At 41.6% G+C, this 26,835-nt stretch overlaps 1 protein-coding gene across 3 annotated transcripts in view; it reads left to right on the top strand.

Moving 5' to 3' along the window:
• LOC149198715 (glutamate receptor 3.1-like) overlaps positions 1-24,615 on the top strand; it is a 127,804-nt gene extending 103,189 nt beyond the window's left edge. For all 3 annotated transcript variants that reach the window (XM_089402128.1, XM_089402129.1, XM_089402130.1), the window contains 5 exons: positions 519-1,855; positions 2,007-2,287; positions 23,070-23,101; positions 23,391-23,794; positions 23,915-24,615. In XM_089402128.1, the coding sequence (XP_089258254.1) occupies positions 519-1,855; positions 2,007-2,287; positions 23,070-23,101; positions 23,391-23,794; positions 23,915-24,331 (2,471 nt within the window). In that variant the 3' untranslated portion in view covers positions 24,332-24,615. The remainder of the gene's footprint in view (positions 1-518; positions 1,856-2,006; positions 2,288-23,069; positions 23,102-23,390; positions 23,795-23,914) is intronic.
• Positions 24,616-26,835: the final 2,220 nt, after the last annotated feature.

The following is a 26,835-nucleotide window of genomic DNA, read 5'->3' as shown; positions in this document are numbered from 1 at the left end:
GGTGCTCCTACTAGGTTTTACTGGCACAGGCAAATCACTCTGCACTATCCACTCTCCTACAGACATCACACACCTAACTGTTCAGGCAGTTAGTCAGTAGAATAATAAGGGTAATGGCAGGGAAAGTGTGTGTCCATAAAATACCCTCTCTATCTGTCCAATGATCAATCTATGTCATAAAAAATATCTATCGTGTGCAATTAGATTGCAATAAAAATCACAGATGTGACCTAATACATTATAAGGGGTAACAATTTTATTTTGTGAGATCCATCCTCTTGGTTCAATATTTGCTTCTTTTTTATCATCCCTTGATGTGTTTGGCAGGCAATTCTTGAAAGTAGATCAAAGTCATATTATTCATAACTTTTCTTCCATTATATTTTCTTTAATTTTCTGTAGCATCAACTTCATTTCCATCTTGGGCTTTCTTAGGAAGTTGGAAGATCTTTTCTTCATAAGAGTTAAAGTAAATAAAGTCATGGCTGATGTTTCTATATATTGCTTTATAATTGCAGCTTTGGAGTTAATGAAAAAGAACAATGTAGCAATCGTAGGGCCACAGTTCTCTGTGCTGGCTCATATTGTTTCAAGTGTAGCAAATGAACTCCACATACCAGTTCTGTCATTTGGAGCAACAGATCCAACTCTATCCTCATTACAATACCCTTATTTTCTTCGCATTGCACACAGTGATTTATATGAAATGACAGCGGTTGCTGCCGTGATTGGCAACTATGACTGGAAGAATATTGTGGCTGTGTATATAGATGATGACTATGGGAGAAATGGAATATCTGCATTGAGTGATGTGCTTGGAAATGTAGGAGCTAAAATTGTTTATAAAGCAGCATTGCCTCCTGGAGCCAGTAAAAATGAAATCGGCAGTGTCATGGTGGAGTTGGCATTGTTGGAGTCACGAATATTTGTGGTACATATGAATCCTGATGCAGGTCTGAATCTTTTCTCTGAAGCACTGTACCTTGGAATGTTGAGCAATGGCTATGTTTGGATTGCTACAGATTGGCTGTCTTCTGCTTTGGATTCCACCACACTTGATTATGATACCATGAACTCACTCCAAGGAGTCATCAGTTTACGTCGGCATATTCCACTTTCAGATCAGGAACATGCTTTTACTGTTAGATGGAACAATCTAAACAAAGCTGGGAGTGTTGATGCCCGCTTAAATGCATTTGGACTCTATGCTTATGATGCAGTTTGGGCAATTGCTCATTCTATTGATACTTTCTTAACTGAAGGTGGAAAGGTTTCTTTTACAGATTATCCTCAGATATCTAGTGCAAGTGGAAGCAAAACAGAGCTAGCAAAACTAAAGGTCTTTGGAGGAGGTCCACAACTGCAGAACATATTGTTACAAACTAATTTTACAGGATTGACTGGTCCAGTGAATTTCGATAAGAATGGGGACTTACTTGGTTCTACTTTTGAGATCATCAATATTGTTGGAACAGGGTATCGCAAACTTGGTTACTGGACAAATCAATCTGGACTATCTGTCATTCCTCCAGATATTAGAGGTTCCAGCTCGCATGCCACACACAGTGGTCAGAAATTGTATGATGTAATATGGCCAGGTGAAAACAAATTGGTGCCACGTGGGTGGGCATTGCCAGACAATGGCAAACACCTTCTCATAGGCGTGCCCAGAAAGGTTGGATTTCAAGAGTTTGTGAGAATAGAAAGTAACAAAATGATGGATGGATTCTGTATTGATGTGTTTGTTGCTGCAGTGAACTTATTACCTTATGCTTTTCCATACACGTTTGTACCTTTTGGAGATGGAAACTTGAATCCGGACTATGATGGGCTTGTGCAACAAGTTGCTTCCAAGGTTGGTACGTACTAAGATGTTTGATAATCCAATGTTATAATAATACAATATCATAAGCCCCGACATAGTCCTTGCATAACGTGGGTCATTGTATCAAAATTAATTCACAATTCCATATTCAATGCAGATACTAATAGTGGAATGTTTACAGAAATTTGATGCAGCAGTGGGTGACATTACGATTGTGACAAATCGTTCGAAGATTGTGGACTTCACGCAGCCTTACATAGAAGCTGGTCTAGCTGTGGTGGCTCCTCTGCAAACAAGAAGTTCGAGTGGCACTTGGGCTTTCCTGCAGCCCTTCACATTACAAATGTGGTGTACTACTGGTGCCTTTTTTCTCGTCATAGGAGCTGTCGTGTGGATTTTGGAGCATAAAACAAACCCCGACTTTCGAGGACATCCAAAGAAGCAGGCCCTGACAGTTCTCTGGTATATGAAATTTGAATGCTTTCTTTGGTAGTCATAAACCCTTTAAATTCAGGTCATATGTAGTCTGCTTATTTACTCTGGAGTTTTTCTGTATGCTGGAATGCCTCAAGTTCTTTTTTTAAATGATGGAAAACATTGCTCAACTTTTTATTCTGTGTTCAACTGTGCTACTTGAATTTTGGCATCACATCCATGTCGTTTAAATGTAATGACAACTTGTACGTATATCCTGTTGATCATTTCTAGACTTTCACCTGAAGTATCTGAAGTGTTGGTTTTTATACTGCAAGTCCATTAATAACAACCTTTCAAACCATGCAATATTCGAGCATGTCGATCTTAGGATGATTGAGTGTCATACTAGTGGGGAGACATACATATGGAATAATCTATTGCCAATATTTTGATCAGCAGAGGAAAAGGCAGATTGTTCTGCAAATATTGGTGATGGAAGGAAGATATTTACCGCAATCCTATGAGAAGGGGCTTGGAAATGCCCAGAGGTTGATGCAGCTACAAAATGAAAGAATATAAGAGCATCTGCCAACTGTAAAATGCAAAATAATGGAAAGGTATGAATTATGAATAAAAGCCAAGTTACCTTGAGCTCTACTCCCTCATGTAAGGCCATCACACCAGTCCCATGCATTATCATGATCTATCAAAATATAAGGGACTTAAAGAATATCCCAATCCCTATGAGCAATGAACTTCCCATAGTAAAAGGGGGTTTCAAAAAAGAAAAGCAATGAATCTTGCAAAACAAGGTAATCAAAGCAAAGAGGCTAAGGGGTGGAAAAATCAGTGCCGAGGAAAGGGTAACTCAGGTAATACAAGTGCTCCCTCTATAAAGGCTCTCAAGGATGGTGGTCATGCATAACCCATGTATAATACTATGACACCACTTATGAAGTCCACCCCTTTATCATATCATCTTATCACATCCAACTACCAATTGAAGGGTCGGCCTAGGGACTGTTCCCCCCCACCTCCTGAGGTTTCCTCTTTCACTATCATTTGAAAGCACTTGATAGGGGTAGTTAATAACCTTCCTAGACTTAAATCTGGCAACTTGTATAGGTCATAAGCGAGTGTGAAGTTTGAAGAAGAAATCTAATGTGATCTACTTATGTGGCTTATGCATTAAATATGTTTCACTTCTTATGTTACATTAACTCTTGTATATATGATGGATTGATCTCACTTGATTCCTTGAGTTGTGCTAGATGATGTGACCAATGTTGCACGAAGCGGGGATGGTTTTTGGAAGTGGATCCGCAAAAGCGTCGTCTCCCAAAAATCTAGGAAGTGAAGGGTCTATATATATATATATATATTGGATGTTTTTTTTGAATATATATATATCAACATTTATATTTAAAAAAATCCAAAATACCAAATTAGTTGTAGAAGATATTGTGAGTTTTTGTAGGATCGGATCTGTTCTAGCCACAAAATTTGGTGGAGAGCCTAAAATGCATGAGACCTCCAAAACCCATAAATCATTTCTGGAAATTCCACATAGAGATGACTTAATTAGATTATTAACCTATTTTTTAATGTTTCTTAAGTCTAAACTTAGGAAAACTAGTTAATTAATCAAAATTAATTAAGTCAAGGTGAGAATAGTCTAGAAACTCACACGGATTGACATCAAGATGATCCTAGCCCTTGATTAAGTTTTAATCTTGGCCGTTGATGCTCCAACAGAGGATTATAAGATGAAGTTGATGGGCACTTGGATAATACACCAGAGACACTTGGAGAATTTGATTTTCCAGAGTAGCAGCAATTAGTTGCCAGAGAGTTCGAGCTTCAGTGAGAAAGCAAAGTCAGTGAGGGGCAAAGACAGTGATCCAGAGGAAGTTTCCCAGATTCAGAGAGGTAGTGGCAAGAGGCCGAGTTACTCCCAGCAAGGTAGCGCAGAGGATTTCCAGAGGTTGGGTAAGTTTTCCAAAGGGCTAGAGAATCAGTTTCCTTAGTAGAGACAGAGAAAATGACTTCTTCAGAGGTAGTTCCAGGCTAGACGTCCAAGGGTCTACGCAAGCTCTACGCAGAAGCTGACGTAGAGGGTCTAGGAGGACGAGTTTTCTGAGGTAGAGTTGTGTTGGGATTTCTTGTGGAGAAGGAAAATTTCCTTAGATAATTTTGGCCATATTTTCTTGTTGTTTGGATTGCCAATTGGGCATTCACAGATTGTAATCAAATTTCGTTGCTGCATAATAATGAAACCCTCAATTGTTGCACCGATTTTCCCAAGTTGGGTTTTTCCGGGGACATTTGTCCAAAAATAACTGTGTAAATTTTATGTGTGTGTTAGATTTTCTCAGATTCTAGCGCTATTTTCTTCTGCAATATTTGTTTTTGAAAATCACAGTGTGAATTATTTGGTATTTGCCATAGCAAACTGTGAATAAATTAACAATTAGGAAAATATTTTTCAGTTGTTGTGATAGATTGAAATTTTTACAGACATGAAAACATGCATGTTTTTACATAAATCAGGATAGATATGGCACCCATTGTACATCAATGATTAATTATTCTAGCATCGACCATCTAGAATCCAGATTCCTCTTTTCTTTGTTAGTTTTTGTAGCATCGGATGTGTTTTAGCCTTGAAATTTTGCAGAGAGGCTAGAATACAAGAGATCTCCAAAACCCAAAAATCGTTTATGGAAATTCCACCTAGAAATGACTTAATTAAATTATTGGCCAGTTTTTAAATACTTCCTAAATCTAAAATTAGGGAATTTGGTTAATTAATCAGAATTGATTAAGTCAAAGTGTCAATGTTCTAGAAACTCACACAGATCGATTTCAAGTTAATCCTAGCCATTGATTAAGATTTAATCTTGGTTGTTGGAGTCCCAACAGAGGATTATAAGAAGAAGTCGATGGGCACTTGGAGAAGACACTTAAGCAGTGCCTGCCCCTTACGAATTGCTTCGATTTCTTGGCAGATCGATTTCCAGAGTAGCAATAGTCAGTTGCCGGAGAGAGACAGAGATCAAAGCAGTGAGTGAGGGGCAGGGACAGTGATCCAGAGGAAAGATTTTCCAGATCCGGAGAGGCAGCAACAAGTGAGTCGAATTATCCCAGAGAGGTAGTGCTGAGGGACTCCGCAATGCTTCAGCCAAGTATATCGATTTGGAGAGAAGAAAAAGTATTCTCAGTTCCAGAGGTCGAGAAGGAGTCCTAGAGGGTCAAAGAGACGATTTTCTCAACATCTAGAGGTAGAATGTCTTCATGAGAGCCTAGTCTTAAGCAAGTCGTCTAGCCAACTGCGCAGAGCAGCGCAGAGGTTGACGCAATGCTCCAGGAGGCCGAGTTTTTGATATGGAAAGTCCATCCAGAGATTGCCTATGAGAGAAGGGTAATTCCCTTCAGTATTTCGCTCAGATTTTCTTTTTGTGTGGATTGCCAGTTGGGCATCCATAGATGTACTCAGATTCACTGCTGCATTATAAAATAAACCCTCATTGTTGCACCAATTTTCCCAAGTTAGGTTTTTCTGATGACATTACTCCAAAAATAACTGTGTAAATTTATGTGCGCGTGCTAGCATTTCTTCTAATGTTTATTCTTCCACAGTTTTATTTATGTAGATTGCAGTGTGAGTTATTCAGTATTTGCTGTAGGAAACAGTAATTAAATTGTTTAATTTAATGAACAATGAGGAGAATAATTTACAGTTGTTGCAATAGGGTTCGGGTTTCCGAATTTTCATAGGGTATCAAACAACAGTTTATTAGCCGGAGAGCTTAGTAGCGAAGACAAAAGGAGTTTCATTGTTCAGTGTGGGCAGCAAATCAAAACCCTAAAAGCAGCGCAGTCACTTTGCAGAGAGGTTGAGTTTTGTGAGGACATTTGATTTTTCTGTGTGAGGGACATAAAAATTCGATCTCTCCAAATCGAGGGATTCCAGAGGCAGAGGGAGAAGCCCAGTATTTTCGCAGAGTAGATCTCTAGCAGGACACAGTAGTTTTGCAACAATTTGCTATAGCAGAGCTAGTTTCGGGTGGAAGAAGAGTACACACTGAGGGAAAATTTTCCTTAGGGAACATCTAGTCTCAAGAAGTTCGATTTCCCTTGCAGATCAGCAGTCGTTGCAAGCAGAGTTTCTCACTCCAGAAGGAAGTGTGAATAGCCTAGAAGCAGTTGAGTAGAAGGGAAGAGGATATTTTCGACATTTGTTGAGATGGCCACTGCTAGACTTCGTGATCAGGACAGGTTGGATCGAGCCTCCAACTTTGTCATCTGGAAGGCACGGATGTCCTTCCTTCTAGATGAATATGGCTTAAAGACATATATTGATGCAGTGGTAGCAGTTCCCACGGATGCAAATCAGCTAAAGGAGTACAGAAAGGAGGTGGTGCGGGTAAAGAGATTAATCCTAGATGGTGTCCGGGATCGTGTTGTATCACACATAGCGGCCAAGGGAATGACTAAAGAGATGCGGGATGCACTTTCCATGCTGTACTAGGGAACTTCCGAGCAACAAAATATGTACTTAGAAGAGAAGTAGAGGCTCATCCGGATGCAGAAGGGGGAAGGCATAGACTCCTTCCTCACCAGGATTCAGGAGGTTTGAGACCAGTTGTCCGCTGTTGGGGTTGCGTGGTTGCGCCTCAACCCACAGAGCTAGTGCGATTGGCACTAAACAGTGTCTCCGAGGAGTGATAGGTATTCGTCCAAAGTATTTTGGGCAAAGATACCTTTCCAAGGTGGGACAAGTTGGGGGCCGATTTGCAGCAGGAGTTGAGACGAGCTCTATTGGAGAGCTCCATTAGTGGTAGCAGCGGATCGAAGCAGGTGAAGGAGGAGGAGAATGTGGCCCTTGCATCGAAGGGTCCAAGTCAGGGACAGGGAGAGCAGAGGAAGAAGAAGGACCTGTCAGAGGTCATGTGATTCAAGTGTGGTGAGTTTGGCCACTACAGTACCCACTGTCCTCTCTGGAAGAAGGAAAAAGAGGAGAAGTAGGACCAGGTGGTAGCCCACGCAAAGATCGATAGGCTTTTCTCCAGGTTACCCGAATACTTCGCGATGTTTGTTGATATAACCCCAGGAGTGAAGGGGGGTGACTTGGTGTTGCAGCCCCAGAGCGTTACAGATGGGCACGATCCTTGAGGAGTCCACCTCTTGGATCAATACCTTGCTACGGGGGCTCGCAGTAGTCAGTAGCAGGATGGATCAGTGGCAGTTGATGCAATCTATTCCACAGTGATAGTTGCAGACTAGTAGCAGCCAGATGTTGGAGAGTGCAGTGGCAACAGTGCAATTGGCATAGTACAGAGTTAGCAGTAGTGCAAATTCCTCAGTGACAGCTTAATAGCTAGTAGCAGTCAGGACTCAGGAGATAGATGCATCATGCTGATCATAACTGATTCAGTATTTAGGATGCTTTTCAGTTGTAGATGTTGTAGTTGCAACAACAACAGATGAGAGGGAGTTACAGTGCAGATGCAGTGTTGACAGCAGTTCAGCAGAGTCAGTGTGAAAATTCCTAGAATCTAACAGTCTCAGGAATCCTACTACAACCAGCTGAATCTACTTCACCTAGATTGTAAATTATATTACAATCTTATTTTAGATTTTTTCATGAAACATTGAAGTAAATTACTGAAGCAGCCTACACCAATTAAATATGTTTCTGAAACATAGAAACTGAGCAAGGAAAATAGAAACACATAGGACAGTGAATTTTGGACAAAAGTCACCAGAAAAACCCAATGCGGGAAAACCGGTGCAACAACTCTGAGGGTTTATTATTATTAAGCAGTAGCAAAATCTGAATACATCACTGAATACCTCACAGGGTTATTCAGTTACAAAGAGAAATACTGGCAAAAGCTTTGTGAGTTTTACCTCACACAATCACTGAGAAATCTTGGCTGATCCAGCCCCAAATTGACTGCCCCCAGGATTTTTTGGTTGCCTCTGTGTAGTGTCTACGTCAGCCCAACATCAAGCTCTCTGGGTGCTGCGTCACTTCTCTGGCTGGTCGATCTACTGCCCAAGAAATTCGATTTCTGCCTCCTGGTCTCACACCCCGGCTCTTGGCTTTTGAAAATCGAATTCCTCTACAAATTTCAGACTCCTTTCTCTCCCTTTGCTCTACTTCTGCATGGCCCTTCTGGCCCTGCGTCAGCCTCTGCATCAAGGCTTCTGGATCACTCACTGCCTCTCTCTGTTGATGTAGCTCCGGCTGAGAATCTCTCTCTCCGGAAGCTGCTATCCTTGCCCCTCAACTGCAAGTGATCTCCTCAATCGATTTTTCCTCCTGAGATCTTCTCACTTCATAAAATCGATTTTCTCAATCTTTGTGTGTTTTCCAAATGACCCTCAAGCCCCTTCTTATATCTTTTTGTTGGACAACCAACTGCCTAGATTAAATCATAATCAAAGGCTCAGATCGTTTTGGCTTGATCTATGCCTTTTTCTAAAAGTTTCACCCCTGATTAGATTAATACCCATTAATATTTTAATTTTCTTAAGTTTAGACTTAGGAACCCCATTAAAAATATTAATTATTTTAATAAGATCAATTTCGGCTGGAATTTCCCAAAACGCTTTATGATTTCTTTGGAATACATGTTCCCAAGCCTCCCTGCAAAATTTGAGGCTTAGAGCACATCCGATGCTACCCCAAATCAACACTCCCTCTTAGTGAGGAATGTGCTCTAGCAATACACTGCTATTGCATACTGCTCTGACTCTGAAGCATCGTCGTCTGGGCTACTGATGTCTGACATGTTGTCCACCAACTACTGCATTGCTATTGCTACTGTACTACTGCCTTTGACACTGCAATTGTCAATTCTACATCTATACTGCAGCTCCCTCTCAAATGCTGCATCTGCTATGCTGCTAGCATTGCCACTGCTAACACTGCATCCGTACTACAACTTATTTGCTGAGAGGAGCAACTGGAAACACCCAAAACTGGACAAGTATCCAACGAATACACCTCGCTGCTGAAAGTCTGACTCTTGCTAGTCCCACACTATCTTTTGAAGCCATTGCGCTACTGAAGCTCTGCACTGTGCCTCCATGTACTGCTTCCTCTTGGCTCTGCGCTACTCACATTCTAGCGCTACTAACCACTGCATCTGTCGAATCAACACTCCATGGCACCAACTGAAAACTCCTCCATCCCGCTACTACTGATCATGGGCTCCCGTAGCAAGGTGATGATCCAAGAGGTGGGCTCCTCAAGGATCCTGCCCATCTGTAGCTTTATCAGACTACAGTTCTATATCAGCCCCACCTCCCTCCTGGAGGTATCTTGGTTGTATGGGCAAACTCCTCCTCCTGTTCAATCTTTGCAGTTGCAACCCCAGTGTCTGCTCAATCTGGACTACGCTAGCCCCTCTCTGTCTCACGCTGGCCCTGCGTCAGCCCAGGAGGCCCTGTGTCAGCCATTCTAGCCTCTGCGTCAGCTGCGCTGGCCCCTCTGGTGCTCTGCGCAACACTTGGCTGTCTTTGCGTGGCCCTGCGTGAACCCTTGCTGGCTCTGCGTCACCCTCCTTGGTTGCTGCGCTGCTCTCCCGGCTCAATCTCTGCCTTCTCTGTTTCTCTGTAATCAATGCCCCTCAGCTGCTCTCTCGATCACTGATTCTTTCTCTTAGCAAACCCCGCTCTAGAGAATAGAATGACTGATCATCTGGTGTGCTCTCCAAGTGACCCTCAAGCCTCCTCTTATACTTTTCCTGTTGACATCTCAACGGCCGAGATTAAGTCCCTAATCAACGACTAAGATTAGATTTGGCTTGATCCATCTCTTTTGGACCATTCTAATGCAGATTCATATTAATACACATTAATATCCATTAAAAATATTAATTATTTTAATATCTCCTGATCTGTTTAGAATCTGCCCAAACCCTTTTTGGGTATTGGAGATCTCATGTGCCCCAACCTCTCCACCAAATTTCATGGCTAGAGCACATCTGATGCTACCCCAAATCAACACTCCCTCTTAGCGAGGACTGTGCTCTAGCAATACTCCTCAATGAGTATTACTCTGATCATCCGACATCGGTACTCGTGCTGATGCTAGGCCTTCCAGCCCAATATCCTCTGCACTGCTGCCTTCTGTACTGTTGCCCATGGTTCTGCCACTGCCACTGTTGCATCTGTACGACAGCTCCCTCTGCATCCATGCTGCTGCTGGTCCTTTCTCCTAGCACTACATCCGCACTGCACCTCCTCTCATCATGCTGCATCGTGTTGCCCACTGCTGCATTGCAACTCAGTTACTGAGAAGTAAGTAACTAATCTCCCAACTGACCTCCCTGTTGGGCTAGAAAGACCCTCCGATGCTGAAGCTCCCTCTACCACTGACACGTGCTCCCTCTCTGACCTCTGCGCTACTGCAATAACTCCCTGCATCTCGCATTGTTGCACACCTCGCTGTGCCTTCCTGCACTGGTGCAACACTCCTGTGCCTCTTGCACTGCTACAACCTGTTAGCTCTGCGCTGTCTTGAGACTCCTGCACTGTAGCTCTCTTTGCCGCTCCATTTGCATCCATCTCTACTTGACTCAGCCAGTCCTGCTACTCCTCTTCTGGGCTCTCGTAGCAAGGTCTAATCCAAGAGACTGGGTACCTCGAGAATCCTGCCTCTCATTGCCTGTAGTCCGCTTGACTACAGCTCGATGTCTCCCCACTTCTTCTGAAGTGGTGTGTGTGCACTCATGGCACGCAGAATAGAAAGGATCTTGGCCTTCCAGATGACAAAGTTGGATGCCTCATACAACCTGTCCTGATCCCTCAACCCATTCATGGCCATCTCTCTGCTCTTCTTGTTGACTCCTCCGAGTCTCTCTACTTCCCGCCTGGAAGTTCTCTGTTTGACTCCTGTTGAGTCTACTTCCCGTCTGGAAGTTCTCTGTTCAACTCCTGCTGAGTCTACTTCCCGTCTGGAAGTTCTTTGTTCGAATCTTGTTGAGTCTCTCTACTTCCTACCTAGAAGTTCTCGGTTCGACTCCTGCTGAGTCTCTCCACTTTCGGTCTGGAAGTTCTCGGTTCGAATCTTGTTGAGTCTCTCTACTCCTTGCCTGGAAGTTCTCGGTTCGACTCCTGCTGAGTCTCTTCACTTCTCGTTTGGAAGTTCTCGGTTCGACTCCTGCTGAGTCTCTCTGCTTCTCGTCTGGAAGTTCTCTTTTGGACTCTCTCTGAGTCTCGATTTCCCACCTGGAAATCCTTCTGCCAACATCAAGTTGCCCTTCTCTGTTCGTCTGTGCAACAAAAACACTGATCCGGATTCCTTTGCTAGAAATCCGCCTTGGCAACAACTCCCTCTACCTTGACCTTGCCCTGTTAGGTACTGTTCTGACTACAGTACCCCACCAGCTCCACTCTGCAACTTTCCCACAGCCTCCTAAACCCCAGCGACATGAAGGTGAGAGCTCCTAGGTTCTGCGCAATCCCGACACCAGCAACTTGGCCTCCTCAGCCAATTGCATCACAGCCCTCTGGCCCTTTGCGTGAGCCTTCCTTTGCCTCCCTTGGCCTCTGCGCTGCCTCTTCCTGGCTCACCCTTGATGATGCAGGCATTGCGTCACCCTTCCCTTGTTGATGCTCTGCTAGGAACAACATCTGTCACTCGAGACAATTGTTTTCTGCTGCTATTGCTCCGCTCAGCTGATGTCCTCAGTCTCCTATGATTTGCAACCACCCTTTGATACCATGTTGAAGTTTCTAAGTCTACCAGTGAGAAACCCTCCATGCACTTTACTAATTTATTCCTTCCTACTTGTTATGTTACTTAACAAGTTATTTACAATGTAAATACTCAAAATAAACACTAGTGCATGCTCAACATATTACAGATCATTAACTAAAGGAAACAGATACAAGCACACAAAATGACACCGTTATTTTTTGACCAATGTCCCCGGAAAAACCCAATGCGGGAAAACTGATGTAGCTATCTGAGGGTTTTCTTATTAAGCAATTTCAGAGTACAATTTGGTTGCCAAATCCGGCTTACCCAACAGAGAATTGCCGAAACTGCCGGAACTGCCGGGAATAGCTGGAACTGCTAGGAACTGCGGGAACTGCCGAGAAAAGCTGAAACTGTCGGAACTGTCTGGAATAGCCGGAATTGCTGAATCTGCCGGGAATTGTCAGAACTGCCGGGAAAAGCCGGAACTGCTGGAACTGCCAGGAATAGACGGAACTGCCAGGAACTGTCGGAACTGCTAGGAAAAATCGGAACTGCCAGGAATAGCTGGAATTGTTGGGAACTGCCGGAACAGTCGGGAAAGCTGACGCAGAGGGCAGAAGCCAGAACTACCGGGAACTACCGGAACTGCCGGAACTGTCGGGAATAGCCGGAACTGCCAGAACTGCCGAGAACAGCCGAAATTCCCGGAACTGCTGGAACTATCGGGAACTGTCGAAACAGCCAAAGCATCTGTCTCCGAAGGAGAGCAACGTGCAAGGGACAACTAACTAACATTGGGACAGTGGTATGGTACTTAACAACAAATACACCAAGCATGCAATATTACAGCTAGCATGCAAGGGACAGTGAGCATGCAACAACAAGCATGCTAGGGACAACAAGCAAGCAAGGGACAACAAGCAACCAAGATGTAGCCAACACATAGGTTAGTATGGCAACATGGTGCAGCAATGGCACATAATGCAATACAGTGATGGGTATAGTCATGATTAATGAAGCGTGATGAGATGCAGCATAGTGATGATGGGTGCAACATGGTGCAGCGCGGTGAGGTGCAACATAATGACGAAATGCAGCACAACGATAGGTGAAGGAGTCACCTTGGAGAATCAGTTGAAGCAACATGTCTTCAACTGATCTCATGTATCATCTTTTTAGAGATGATCTATGCTCTTATCTAGATAAGTCAAAGTGTTGACCTTTGTTATAAACGTACTATCTCTCTCTCTCTGCTGAACTATTGAAGAACATATAAGAAGAATTGATCAAGGGTTTCCCCACATTGGGGTTTGTCTCTGGCTAGCACCACATCTTGTGTCCTCTTGTCTTGGGTTGTCTTCTGCAATTTATGTTTATGTTCTATCTGCAGTTTATTTTAATGTTGATGTGATTGCTAAATTGGAAAAGATATTGAGCTAACTGTGAAAACTGAAATAAATTGCTCTAAGCATAGAACATACCTAAAATTAACATGGTATTAGAACTAAGGTGAAGGGAATGCCCAAGCAAGAGTGAAAGAGCAATCACCAAAGACAGTTGGGAAAAAAAAGGATCAATGGATTCCTCATCCCTCTTCAAATTCACCAAGGGTGAAGTCGAAGCAGAGAATATTATCAGAATGGCGCAACGGAAGTTTCTGATGGCCTACCTAAAGATCACTTCATTGGGAAGTGTAGATCTAAGGGTGGAAGGAAAGGTAGATGCCTTGGTTGCAATAAGTTCGGCCATTATGCGAAGGAGTGTCCGAATGGCAGAGACACATCTCTTGATGAAGATAACTATCATTCCAGGGACATCTTCAATGATCAAAGGAATGACAGGTAATGCGAGTCATCAAGGAAGTGACCGACTTTTCAAAGAAAGGAAGGAACCCCAGGTATGAAGAATCAAATGTTGTTTTTGATAAGATAAAGAAGCGTTATCTTGTATTGGCCCTCTCCTTCAGATTTTTTGGGAATCTGGCTTATTGATCGTAGTGCTTCAAGGCACCTCATCAGATAGAAGGGTGCTCTCTCGAATTTGGTAGAGACGGAAACAACCGTGGGATTATACTTGTACTCGATGCCACCTATCCCGTAAAGGGTGTAGGGAATGTGAACCCTCAATTGAATGAGGGTAACTCTATTCATTTACAAGAATCTCTTTTATGTACGTAATCGCAAGAACCTGGTGTCCATCTCGAAAATGGAAGTCAAAGGTTTCAGGGTGGCATTCATTGATGGAAAGGTACGTGTTAAAAAATAGAATTTTCAAAGATGCTTTTTCTCATGGGTTCAGGGTTGGCAATTTGTATCAAGTTGCACGATGGTCCATTAGGGATCATGTCAATTGACATATCACATCTATAACACCGGAGGTCTACCTTTGGGGCCCTACCCGATGTGAGTCAGATGGTGATAGGGATGCCTAAATTCAAGAAGAGCATGAAGGTACATGTCTGAGATGTACCGAAGGAAAATCTTATAAGGGACCATTCCCCTCATGCAGCAGGTCTATAGGTTTGGAACAACCCAAGTTTGAGATTCATGATAGGGAATCTCATGTATACAGATGGAAGAAAGCCCTCTATGGCTTGAAGCAAAACATCCCGGGCGTAGTACGAGAGGATTGATAGCTGTCTGATGAAGCTGAGATTAACTAGGAGTGAAACCGATCCAAACCATTACTCGAAGGTTGTGGATGATATACCTCTCATACAGACACCTTATGAGGATGACCTATTTCTGACAGGTGCAAACCCTCTCATTTGCAGAAGTAAGAGGGAGTTGGATTCTGGATGTGGAATGATGAACTGTAAGCCTGTGACTACCTCGAGGATCTTAACTTTCAGAAGTTATATGGTAGTGATGTCGGACTAGATTTGGGAAATGCCTCTGAGTTTCAAAAATTCATTCGCGTTGATGTTCTTGGTGAACTTTCGTCCGAACATATGTTTTGAAGTTAGCATGGTGAGCTCATATTTGGTTGAGCCTCACTAGATTGGTGCCAAGTATCTTCTGCGTTATCTTCGGGGCACAATCTCTCATGGATTGAGATACACTGCCAGAAATATGAAACTGCATGATTATTCGAATGCTGACTGGGCAGGCAGTGTGGAAGATCACTAGAGCACTTCTCAGTGCTGGTTCTCTTTGGATTTCTGCTTCGATATCATGGATGAGCAGGAAGCAGAAGTCGGTTGCTATAAGCACTGCCGAGACCGAATACATAGGTACGAGCATGATCTCGTGTGATGCTGCATGGTTGCAGAAGCTCTTAAGTGAGTTGTTTGTACACATGATGAATACCACTGTGATTCTCTGTGACAAGAGGGGGGATTCGATTATTGAGGAATCCAGTATTCGATGATTGCTCCAACAGATAGACATCAGATACTGTCTTATCTGGGATATGGTAATTCGATGAGCGAGGAGGCTCCATCGCATTGAGACTGATGTACAGGTCATAGACATTTTGTCAAAGCCTCGGGGAAAGGTCAAATCTGTGACTTTCCCGAACGACTTGGAGTCGTTGAGAGACCTTCTTATAAGGGTCCTGCATGTTGCATGCATTGAGCTCTGGGAGCTTTGTGAGGCTTGGGGTACTTACTGGAGCAACATACGACCACAAAGCGCCTCACCCTCCTCTGGTGGTGCGCTATGTACAAGATGACAGGTTCAACCTTCCCTTGTGGTACCCCATGGCGACTGTGGAACAGGATGATTAGTTCTCCTGTGGGCCGGGATGATTAGTTCTCCCGTGAGAACTGTGGAATATGATGATTAGTTCTCCTGTGGGCCGGGATGATTAGTTCTCCCATGGCAACTGTGGAACAGGATGATTAGTTCTCCTGTGGGTTGGGATGATTAGTTCTCCCGTGGCAACTGTGAAACAGGATGATTAGTTCTCCTGTGGGCCGGGATGATTAGTTCTCCCGTGGTGATTGTGGTGCAGGATGATTCATTCTCCTGTGGGCAGGATGATTAGTTCTCCTGTCAAGGCATCCTACCCATGCAGTTTGGGATTCATCGGAAGTACCTCTCATCTGATCAATGAGCAGGGAAATGGGGTTAGGGACCATAGTAGTACTATCGATGGACGCATCGATGTATCTACTGTACTCCCTATGCTAGGATGACTTCCATTGATCTAGGATCAATGAAACTGATTTGGGATCAGTATGAGTGGTTTGAGACACTCTCTTGTGATATTGATCTAGGATCAATAAAACTGACTTCGGGCTAGTAAGAGTGATGTGACACTCTCTCTTCAGATGAAACTGACTTCGGGTTAGTAGAGAATGGCATGAGACATTCTTGATCAATTCTTCTTCTTCATGGTTCAACAGAGCAGAGATCAGTAGAGCAAAGCAGTGCAAGGCACTGATGGAAGAGATAGTACAGTCGGACATATGGATCAACGGATGGAGTTCTCCCTAGTTGAGAGGGAGTGTTAAAATTGGCAGGTAGGGCCAAACTCCATGTGGGTCATCTTATTAATGGAAGTTGATTATTTTCTTGGATCCCTCTCATCGAGAGGTGTAGGATTGATCTAAAGATCATCCGATTCTGATAAGTATTCATGGAGATATGAATTTATTTGTGTTATGGGACAATTCGTCAAGGTTGGCCAACAACCAAATAAACCCACTTGTGCTTAACGTTTTAGTATAAATAGATGTGGCCTTCAAGTCATTTAAAAACACTTGGGATCTCTTCCTCTCTACTTGTCCTTGGGTTTTAGTAGGAGGAGAGATCCTAAGGGATAACGCTGCCCTAATCCAAAGGGCAGAAGCCGGAACTGCCGGGAATAGTTGGAACTGCCGGAACAGCTGGGAAAGCTGACGCAGAGGGCAGAAGCCAGAACTGCCGGGAAAAGTCGGAATTGCCGAGAATAAGCCGGAATTGACAGGAACTGTTGGAACTGCCGGGAAAAGCCGGAACTGCTGAAACTGTCGGGAATTGTCGGAATTGCTAGAACTGTCGGGAATTGCCATAACTGCCGGGAACTGTCGGAGCTGTCGGGAAGAGCCGAAACTGCCGGGAATAGCTGGAACTGCCAAGAACTGTTGGGAAAAGCCGGAAGTGCCGGAACTATCCGGAATAGCCAAAACTGCCGGGAGTAACCAGAATTGCTAGGAACTGTCGGAACTACTAGGAAAAGCTGGAACCGCCGAGAATAGCCGAAACTGCCGGAATAGCCGGGAACGCTGACGCAAAGGGCAGAAGTCGGAACTGTTGGGAACTGCCAGGAATAGCCGGAACTGCCGGGAACAGTTGGAATTGCCGGAACTGCTGGGAACTGCTGGAACAGCCAGAGCATCTGTCTCCGAAGAAGAGCAGCATGCAAGGGAAAACTAACAAACATTGGGACAGTTGTATGGTACTTAGCAGCAAATACACCAAGTATGCAATGTTACAACTAGTATGCAAGGGACAGCTAGCATGCAACAACAAGCATGCTAAGGACAACAAACATGCTAGGGACAACAAGCAAGCAAGGGACAACAAGCAACCAAGATGTAGCCAACACATAGGTCAGTATGGCAACATGGTGCAGCAGTGGCACATAATGCAATACAGTGATGGGTATAGTCATGATTAATGAAGCGTGATGAGATGCAGCATAGTGATGATGGGTGCAACATGGTGCAGCGCGGTGAGGTGCAGCATGATGACGAAATGAAGCACAACGATAGGTGAAGGAGTCACCTTGGAGAATCAGTTGAAGCAACATGTCTTCAACTGATCTCATGTATCATCTTCTTAGAGATGATCTATGCTCTTATCTAGATAAGTCAAAGTGTTGACTTCTGTTGTAAATGTACTATCTCTCTCTGTGCTGAACTATTGAAGAACATATAAGAAGAATTGATCAAGGGTTTCCCCACATTGGGGTTTGTCCCTGGCTAGTGCCACATCTTGTGTCCTCTTGTCTTGGCTTGTCTTCTGTGATTTATGTTTATGTTCTATCTGCAGTTTACTTTAATGCTGATGTGTTTGCTAATCTAGAAAAGGTATTGACCTAACTGTGAATATTAAATAAATTGCTCTAAGCATAGAACATACCTAAAATTAAAAACCCAAGAAACTTCTAACTTCCATCACATTTTGAGGGCTTGGCCACTTAATAATTACATCAATTTTAGCTGGATCTATTTTAAGTTGACCACCTCCAACGATGTAACCAAGAAATACTAAGGAAGTTTTTCCAAATTCACATTTAGGGAGTTTGAGATACAATCTCTTTTTGCAACACATCAAAAACTTGTTTAACATGCTTTACATGTTCTTCCAAACTTGAACTGAAAATAAGAATATCATCCAGATAGACTATGACAAACTTATCAAGAAAAAGACGAAAAACATCATTCATCACTCTCATAAAAGTTGTTGGAGTGTTGCATAAACCAAATGGCATAAGTAACCATTCATAAAGCCCCTATCTAGTCTTAAATGTAGTTTTCCATATATCATTCTCTGTAATACGAATCTGATGATAACCACTTCTTAATTCCACTTTTGTAAAGTAAACAACATTCTTTAACTGATCAAGCAAATCATCGATTCTAGGAAGAGGATACCTGTTCTTAATGGTGATTTTATTTAAAGCTTTAAAATCAACACACATTCTCCAAGTTCTGTCTTTCTTAGCGACTAAAACTAATAAACCAGGTTATGAAACCCTCGTGTGCTTTCTCTTCCAGGCCTTGCGTTGATCTAATATTGCAAAACCATTTTTTTGGAAACCCTTTACGCTAGATCTGCTCTACAGAATTCAAAATGCCTTCAGAAACACTTTTCGGCAACCTCACTGCCTGTTGCTGCTCACTGAGACAAATCACACTTCCTCTAGATCACCACCCTAGACTGGAAATCGAACTGGTATGTCTGAAATTCGCAATGCCTGACTGCCCTGCGTAGATCTACTCTTCAGTGCTTCATATCTCCCTCTGATATGCACCAACTTCGCTCTAGAACTTATCTGACCTAATCTGCTTTGATAACGTGTGAAATTTCCACAATTGTAGCTACTGGGTATTATTCTCCTAACTTATGCAGTTTATTTGTTTTCTATAACTTAATTTACGACAAATAACGAACAATCCACTACTGCCAACTTCACAAATAAAAATGATGCGAAAATAAAATACTAGAGCTGAGAAAATAATGCGCACACACAATAACTTTGACATAGTTATTTTTGGACAATAGTCCTTGCAAAAACCTTGAAGGGAAAACCAATGCAAAAGATGAGGGTTTTATTATTATCTTCAACAAAATAGAGAATTACAACTGCTTGCCTTTCTGGTTAAGCTTCGACAATTTTATCTCACTGGAAAATATTTGGGAAAACACTTTTCCCTCCAGCAAATCGATCTAGCCTCCTCTTGGCCACTCACACTCCTTTATGGCACTTGCACTCCTCTCTGGCACTTGCACTGTCTGTTAGGAATGCGCACTGCAACCTCTGGGAAATTCGCACAACCTTCGGGACTCCTCTCTGCAAGTCGTTTTGCTTCCCTCTGCCTCCTGAAGCTATTTGCACCTCCTTTCGACAACTCTCCCGGCAACTGGAAGTGATATATTTCTCCTAAAACTTGCACTAGGGAACTGGCTACTCGCACTAGTTGAATATGGCCTCCCTACTGGGAAACTCAACCTCCTTTCCTGACACTGGAACTCTGGAAAACCTCCTGAGAATTTCTTTGGAAATTCTAACTGCTGAATACCTCGATGTTGGTGTCTCCCTAGCTTCAATCGTGCCCTTGTTGAATCACTACCATTGGGTAGTCAAATTGCTCAAATGTTTTTTGTGTATCTTCTCCAAACCCCATCAACTTGCTCTTATAATCTTCTGTTGGGCAACCAACAACCATGATCACATCTCAATTGATGGTTGAGATCATCTTGACTCCATCAACTCACTTTTCCGGAAGTCTCTAGAGAAAAATCGATTTCCCTCAATTAATTTGATTTAATTAACCACTTTTCCTAAGTTAGACTTAGGAAATATTTAATTATTGGCTAATTAATCTAAATGAGGTGTTTCTAAGGCTTTTCTTCTAAGTTACTTGGGTATGATCCGCCATAGAAATGTCGTTGAAACATTTCCTAGCCGTTTAAGGGTTTTGGAAATGCGAGATCAAAATTTTGAAACGTTTCAATCATTTGTAAAAAAAATTAGATCCATTTCCAGATGGATCCACCCATAAAAGTCAAATGTCGGGAATGATTTGGTTAAAATCCAAAAGTTGGGCTCGACCCCTCTTAACCTATCACCTGACCTTGGCAAACCCTATTTGCATTTCATTCTACTGTTGGAGGAGGTCGTGTCGTCGTGACCCGTTGCCAGAGACTGAGACACTCTACAACCCGTTGTACCCAAGCATAGATTGAGCACCTGAGGCATGGCTTCTTTAGATGTATAGATTTTGGAGCATTTTTGAGCTTCAGATCTCGATGTGTATAGGTTTAGGACACACACATTTCCATTTTTTGAATGAGACTTGATACATATCGTCCAAGTGTTGTAGCACATTATCCGGCAACGGTGGAGCATTTCTAGTAATATTTATATTTATTAGTAGTACTTCTATCTAGGTGGGTTAGTTTTTGGGTCATAGACAATGACTAGAAAGAAACGATGGTTGGGTCAGCTAATTAGGTTTCCTAACAAGATTTCATAATCACCTCATGACTTGAAAATATATTTTCTCGTGATTTGACTATTTATTTCTTTCATACAACAAAGTATATTATCATGATATAATAGTGATAAGAGCTTAATGAGACCTTTATTAACCACATTATTAAAAAAAGATATATAGCAATGTTCCACTAATTGTTTGGGACGTTGGGATGTGGGATTAAGGGACGTGTGAGACCACACCCCATATTCTAGGGAAGGTCATACGGGATGTTAGGGTCTTTGACATAGGGGACTTGAAATACTAAAAATTTAAAATTTAAATGTATAATACTGAAACATAAATCATTGAATTCCTATACACGACAATCGAACAATAACATACATGATTGCTTGTAACATAATAAATCTAAAATACATGTAATAGTATAATATAACATAGTAATAATGATTTTCAAGTCATCCATATCATTGTGTTTTATCATTAGATGTGGAAATTCAATTTAAAAGATGAATTCAAAATTGAGAAAAGATGATAATTTCAAATACACCAATTATGAATTATTCATCCTTTCTCAATTATGAAATATGAATTCATCTTTTATTTCCTCATATATATATATATATACATGTCGTTTCCTTAACGTATCGCATCTGGATTTTTTGAAAATTTGCCACGTCCATTTCAAACCTCGTATCTGTATCCGTTCCCGTATTTGTTTCAATGCAACTTAGCTTTTCTTGCGAAATCTTTTCTCGATTTTGGAGGTCTCGTGTTCCGTAGCCTTTTAGACACCAAAGGGACTAGAACACCTGTCCGTTGCTACCAAAAACTAACACTTTGCGCCCTAGATAGGCCTTTTGGAGGGTACACATTGCCTTGTTTGAACTAGTTGGGCCCTATTCTTAAGTTGAGTATCTCTCCTAAGCCTATCCTTGCCTTAGACTTGATATATCCATAAGGTGACTTAACGTAGGGAAGCCCCTCTTGTGGTGAACATCTATTGAAGAGATGGAGGTAGCGGTTGTGGTGATAGTGGACCACACCTCATAGTGTTGTTGTTTGGTCTAGCTCTTAACTTCTGAGCTCACCTCACAAGACCTGCTAGATTTTGAGGCAACAAGTTCAAAACCCTTCTCTAAGATGCCCAATACTCCAAAGCGAATGGTCCTCCCACACAAGCAACCATTCTCCATGTGGCCATCATAAAAAAGTTACCAAGCTCCATAGGTCTCCAGCACTCCAAGAACGTAAGTGCCAAGATGATTTCTAGCAATCAATGAGCAAGTCAATTTCAATGTATCTTCCCATCATGGAGCAACCAGGGGTCATCCATACACCATGCCCTGACATCTCATGAATCACCTCCAAGCATGGTGTAAATTACTTGTGGAGGAACCCCAAAAGCTAACACAATCTCCTATTAAATATAGATGGATTATGATTAATAATTTGAGATTAAATGAAGGGACTAATATTATAATGGAAAATAAATCTCTATGTTCAGATTTCGTAATACAGCTTTTAAGATTCCACTTCTCTACTGTATCTCTCATAGTGAAATTGGCATGGTATAAAATTAAATATTGAAAGGAAACCAAAATCAGACAGTATCTATGTGAAGTATTTCATAGCTTAGGCTCTTGCTCGAAACCCTATCATAATTAGATATTTTATCAAACAGCCATCTTCTATCAGGCGTTAAAAGGAATTGACTGGATGTTTCCCTCTAATTTATTTTTTAACAAGAGATTGTTTTCCATGTTGAAGTATGTATTTCATAACCTAGGTCTTGTTTAAAGCCTCATGGGTGATATGACATTTCTTACTAGAGAGATATTGTATTATATAAGCCTCTTCATAGATTTAGTGACAGGATCCCTCCTTAGCCACTGCGTTTGGTGAAATTTTTCAAAAACTCAAATTTCGTCAAATCTTAACCAGTGCAAATTTAATCTGCAATGCAGAATGTTTTGCAAGTTTCAAAATTAAATGTTTCCACTTTTTTAGCTGGAAGTAAAATATAATAAAACAAAATAGTATGTATGTATGTATTCATTCTTGACATTTAGTTTAACATATTTTTCGGTCAAATTTTAAGTTATTTATTATTTGGAATTTATTCTTCTGTTTGAATATAATAAGTTATAATGGATTTCACTTAATTGTCTTTATGAACGTAATGGTGAATTTTTATCATATATTTTGCACTCTAGAGTTGTTCTGATTTCATTGTCTCCAAAAACAAACCAGGTGAATTGTGATCATCCCTCTAATTTATTTTCTCTTGAAGTCTGTTTCCTTGGGATATAATGCCATTCAATGAACGTCTCTAAGGATATATATTATACTGTTTTTCTCTAGATAACTGGTCCAGTGAGTTAATGAGATAGAAGGAAGCTGAATTTTCTACATAACTGTTGGGACGACTGATATCCTTTCATCATGTTTCCCTGCAGGTTCAGCTTCTCAACATTGTTTAATGCTCAGAGTGAGTAAATTAAATATCTGTATATTTGTCCTCTCAGACTTATTATTGATTCTCAGATGTTTCAGTACTGTGTAGATGATACTATGTATGTGCTTCTGGAATTTTTTATAGTTTTATGCTGTTTCAACTTGTGAACAATTTTCTAGAAGTTATTTTGGCAAAGATTAGTTGCTACTAGGTAGTGTACACTAGGCATATTTAGTTTAATGTCTGTCTTATAGTGAGCTCCATTCCGGTGTATGTCTATATATTGGGAAAGCTTAATGAAAAATAATTTGAGCTGATGCAGGAGAAAATGTTGGGAGCAACCTTGGACGAGTTGTGCTTATTGTATGGCTATTTGTTGTTTTAATTATCAGTTCAAGTTACACTGCAAGTTTGACTTCAATTCTCACAGTACAACAGCTTTCACCAACAGTTACCGGACTCGACAGTTTGATAGCAAGTGACACAACAATAGGATATCCTGAAGGATCTTATATTAAAAGCTATTTATTACAACTCAATATAGCTGAATCGAGGCTCGTTCCTGTAAATGGTACAGAAAATTATGCTAAGCATTTTAATCTACCCCCAAGTAAAGGAGGTGTAGGAGCAATTGTTGACACATTACCAGTTGTCCAATTCTTTTTATCAACCCAATGCAATTTTACAATTGTTGGTTCAGAATTCAAAAAAGGAGGATGGGGATTTGTAAGTATTCTTTCATAGCTTTAGATTTTTCCCATGATTGTTTTGACACAAAATGATAATGTGGGTTTTTCATGTCTTAAGCTGTTGTTCTGATCTAAGATTTTTTTGGCACTTCAACAGGCTTTCCGAAAAGGATCCCAGCTAGCGATTGATTTTTCAACAGCAATCCTGACCCTTTCAGAGACCGGCGAGCTTCAGAGAATTCATGATAAATGGTTGAGTCAAAATAATTGTGGTTCACAAGCCAATCAAGTTGATTCGACTCAGCTTCACCTGAAAAGCTTTTGGGGTCTTTTCTTGATCATTGGCGTGGCATCGTTTGCTTCCCTTGTTGCATTTTTAGGTCGTGCAATCTGGCAATTTATCCAGCACTTTCAGGAAAAAGACACTGGAGATGAGTCTACTGTTTCCAAGTCATTCCCATCAAATAGTGCACGTATACTGCGATCATTTATTGATTTTATTGATGAGAAAGAGATTAGTAAAAGAAGAAAAAGTTCAACAGATAATTCTGAAACAAGCCAACAGAGAACTTGACTTGATGCTAGCAGCTAGTCATTGCTCCCAAGCAATCTTGGAGCTTCTCTAGTTATCTATCCATTTGATCTACGAATTCCATGATTATTCATTCTATGTATTACTGTTAATCTCATAATTATTTAACATAGGCTCGAGTCAAATCTGGTAACTAATATATGAAATTATGAATCAATCTGATCAAGGAGCCTGAGAGATAAATGTCAGCTACCAAAAGTTTTTGTATTTAGATCTGCTTCTGTGAAAAAAGTTTGAGCCTTCTAAAAAGACTAGTTTGTCTAGAATCTAGATGTAGCTTCCAGTCTTCGCATCTTAACCAAAAGTTCTCTGTGAATCAGCTGCTTTTATGAGTCAGAATTGTATTTCATAATTCTTCCTCTATTAAAATTTAAAATTTTAAAAATTGTGCCACCTAAAATTACCCACCCAGATGATGTCTGGCTCACATTAAGGCCACTTCCTGCAGCCAATAAAATAGGTGAAGTTTGAGGTGGACAGTTGTAGTTTTGCACATAATTCTACTAGCAATTTCCACTGTCTAAATTTGGCTATTTATTAAAGTATCTCCCGATCTACTCAAAAGGAATAAAAGGGTTTGCCCAACGTAAAGCATTGAAGCTATATTAACTTAATCAAGTCTCTAGTCTCATTTACTAGTGTTAATTTTAGGCAACAATGGTATGTTCTATGCTTTAGAGCAATTTTACTTCAATTTCTTTATTAGCCAAGTATCAATATTCAGATTAGCAATTACATCAACATGATAGTAAAATGCAGATAGAAAATAAACATAAACAACAGAAGACAAGCCAAGACAAGAGGACACAAGATGTGGCACCAACTAGGGACAAACCCCAATGTGGGGGAACCCTTGATCAATTCTTCTTATAGTTTTCAATAATTCAGCAGAGAGAGAGATAGTACAATTTACAAATCTGATAATTTAAGACAGCAGTAAAAGAGCCTTAACCAGAAAAGTCAACGCTGGTCGACAGGGCAGATTTGACCCTCAGCAAATCGATCATCTTCAGCCTCCAAACAGCAAGATAAAACATCCCTCAAAACAGTCAAATTCAGCCCAGTCAAAGTCTGGTCAAATAGCCCACCTGCGGTCAGTCCTAGCTGCAGTCAACGCTGGTCAATAGTCAATGTTAACCTCGATTTCTGTGCCCAGAAACGCGGCCTGCCCAAACAGAGATAGCTCTCATAAAAACGCAGTCAAAGGAGGTCAACACATGCTGGTCAACGCTTGGTCAAATTGTCTAGAAATTTAGTCTCCTGAAATTTCGGCCTCGTGAAATTTCGCTCTCTTGAAATTTCGGACATGTGGAGAGAGAGAGGCCTAGAAATCCGTACCCAATGAATGAGGAGAGAGAGAGAGAAGTGTGAAGATGAGTGTGTCCAAATGAGGCTAAGTCACCTTCTATTTATATGCAACGTTGAGGATGAATAGACGTGACTATTGGGCTTCTAAGCCTACATAAGTTTTCTGGCCGACCTTGACAATTTGACCATAATCAAAATAAATTCATAACTTCAGTTGTACATGTTATAATTGGATGATCTTTAGATCAATCCTACACTTCTCGAAGAGAGGAATTCAAGAAAAATATCAGCTATCATAAATAAGATGACCCATGTGGAGTTTGGCCCTAGGTGCCATTTTTAACACTCCCTCTAAACTAGGTAGAACTCCATCTGCTAATCCATCTGCCAATCTGTATTATCTCTGCCATCAATGCACTGCTCTGCTCTGCTGAACTATGAAGAAGAAGAAGTGATCGAGAATGTATCATACCATTCTCTACTGACCCGAAGTCAATCCCAATCAAAGGAGAGTGTGTCATACCACTCTTATTGACCCGAAGTCAGTTCCAATCAAAAGAGACTCTCATACCACTCTTACTGACCCGAAGTCAGTTCCAATTGATCCCAGATCAATGTCAGTCATCCTAGCATAGGGAGTATGGTAGTACATGATGCGTCCATCGGTGGTACTATGGTCCCTATCCTCATTTCCCTACTCATTGGCCAGATGAGAGGTACTTCCCATGAGTCTCAGACTGCATGGGTAGGATGTCTCAGTGGGAGAAGGATGAACTACTCATCCTGCCTACATGTCGCCAAGGGGTATCGCAGGGGAGGGCTGAACCACTCACCCTGTACACAACAAACCACTAGGGGAAGGCTGAACCACTCACCTTACGGTTGCTCATCGCTCCAAGAAGTACCCCAAGGCCCCCGGAGCTCCCAAAGTTCAATGTCCATCTCATACAGAACCCTCATAAGAGGGTCTCTCCACGACTCCAAGTCGTTCTCGGAAGGCCAAGAACTTGACCTTCTCTAGGGGCTTTGTCAGAATATCAGCAACTTGCTCATCAGTCCCAATGTGATGGAACCTTATTGCTCCTCGTTGTACCATTTCCCGGATAAAGTGGTACCTCATATCTATATGCTTGGAGCGATCATGAAACACGGGATCCTTTGATAATCAGAACCCACTC

This window comes from Pinus tabuliformis, chromosome 2_1, assembly GCF_031772625.1.
Source record: "Pinus tabuliformis cultivar Carrire ecotype Pingquan chromosome 2_1, CPIR1, whole genome shotgun sequence".
Taxonomy (NCBI): Eukaryota; Viridiplantae; Streptophyta; class Pinopsida; order Pinales; family Pinaceae; genus Pinus; species Pinus tabuliformis.
This window is presented reverse-complemented; position numbering and strand designations above follow the sequence as displayed.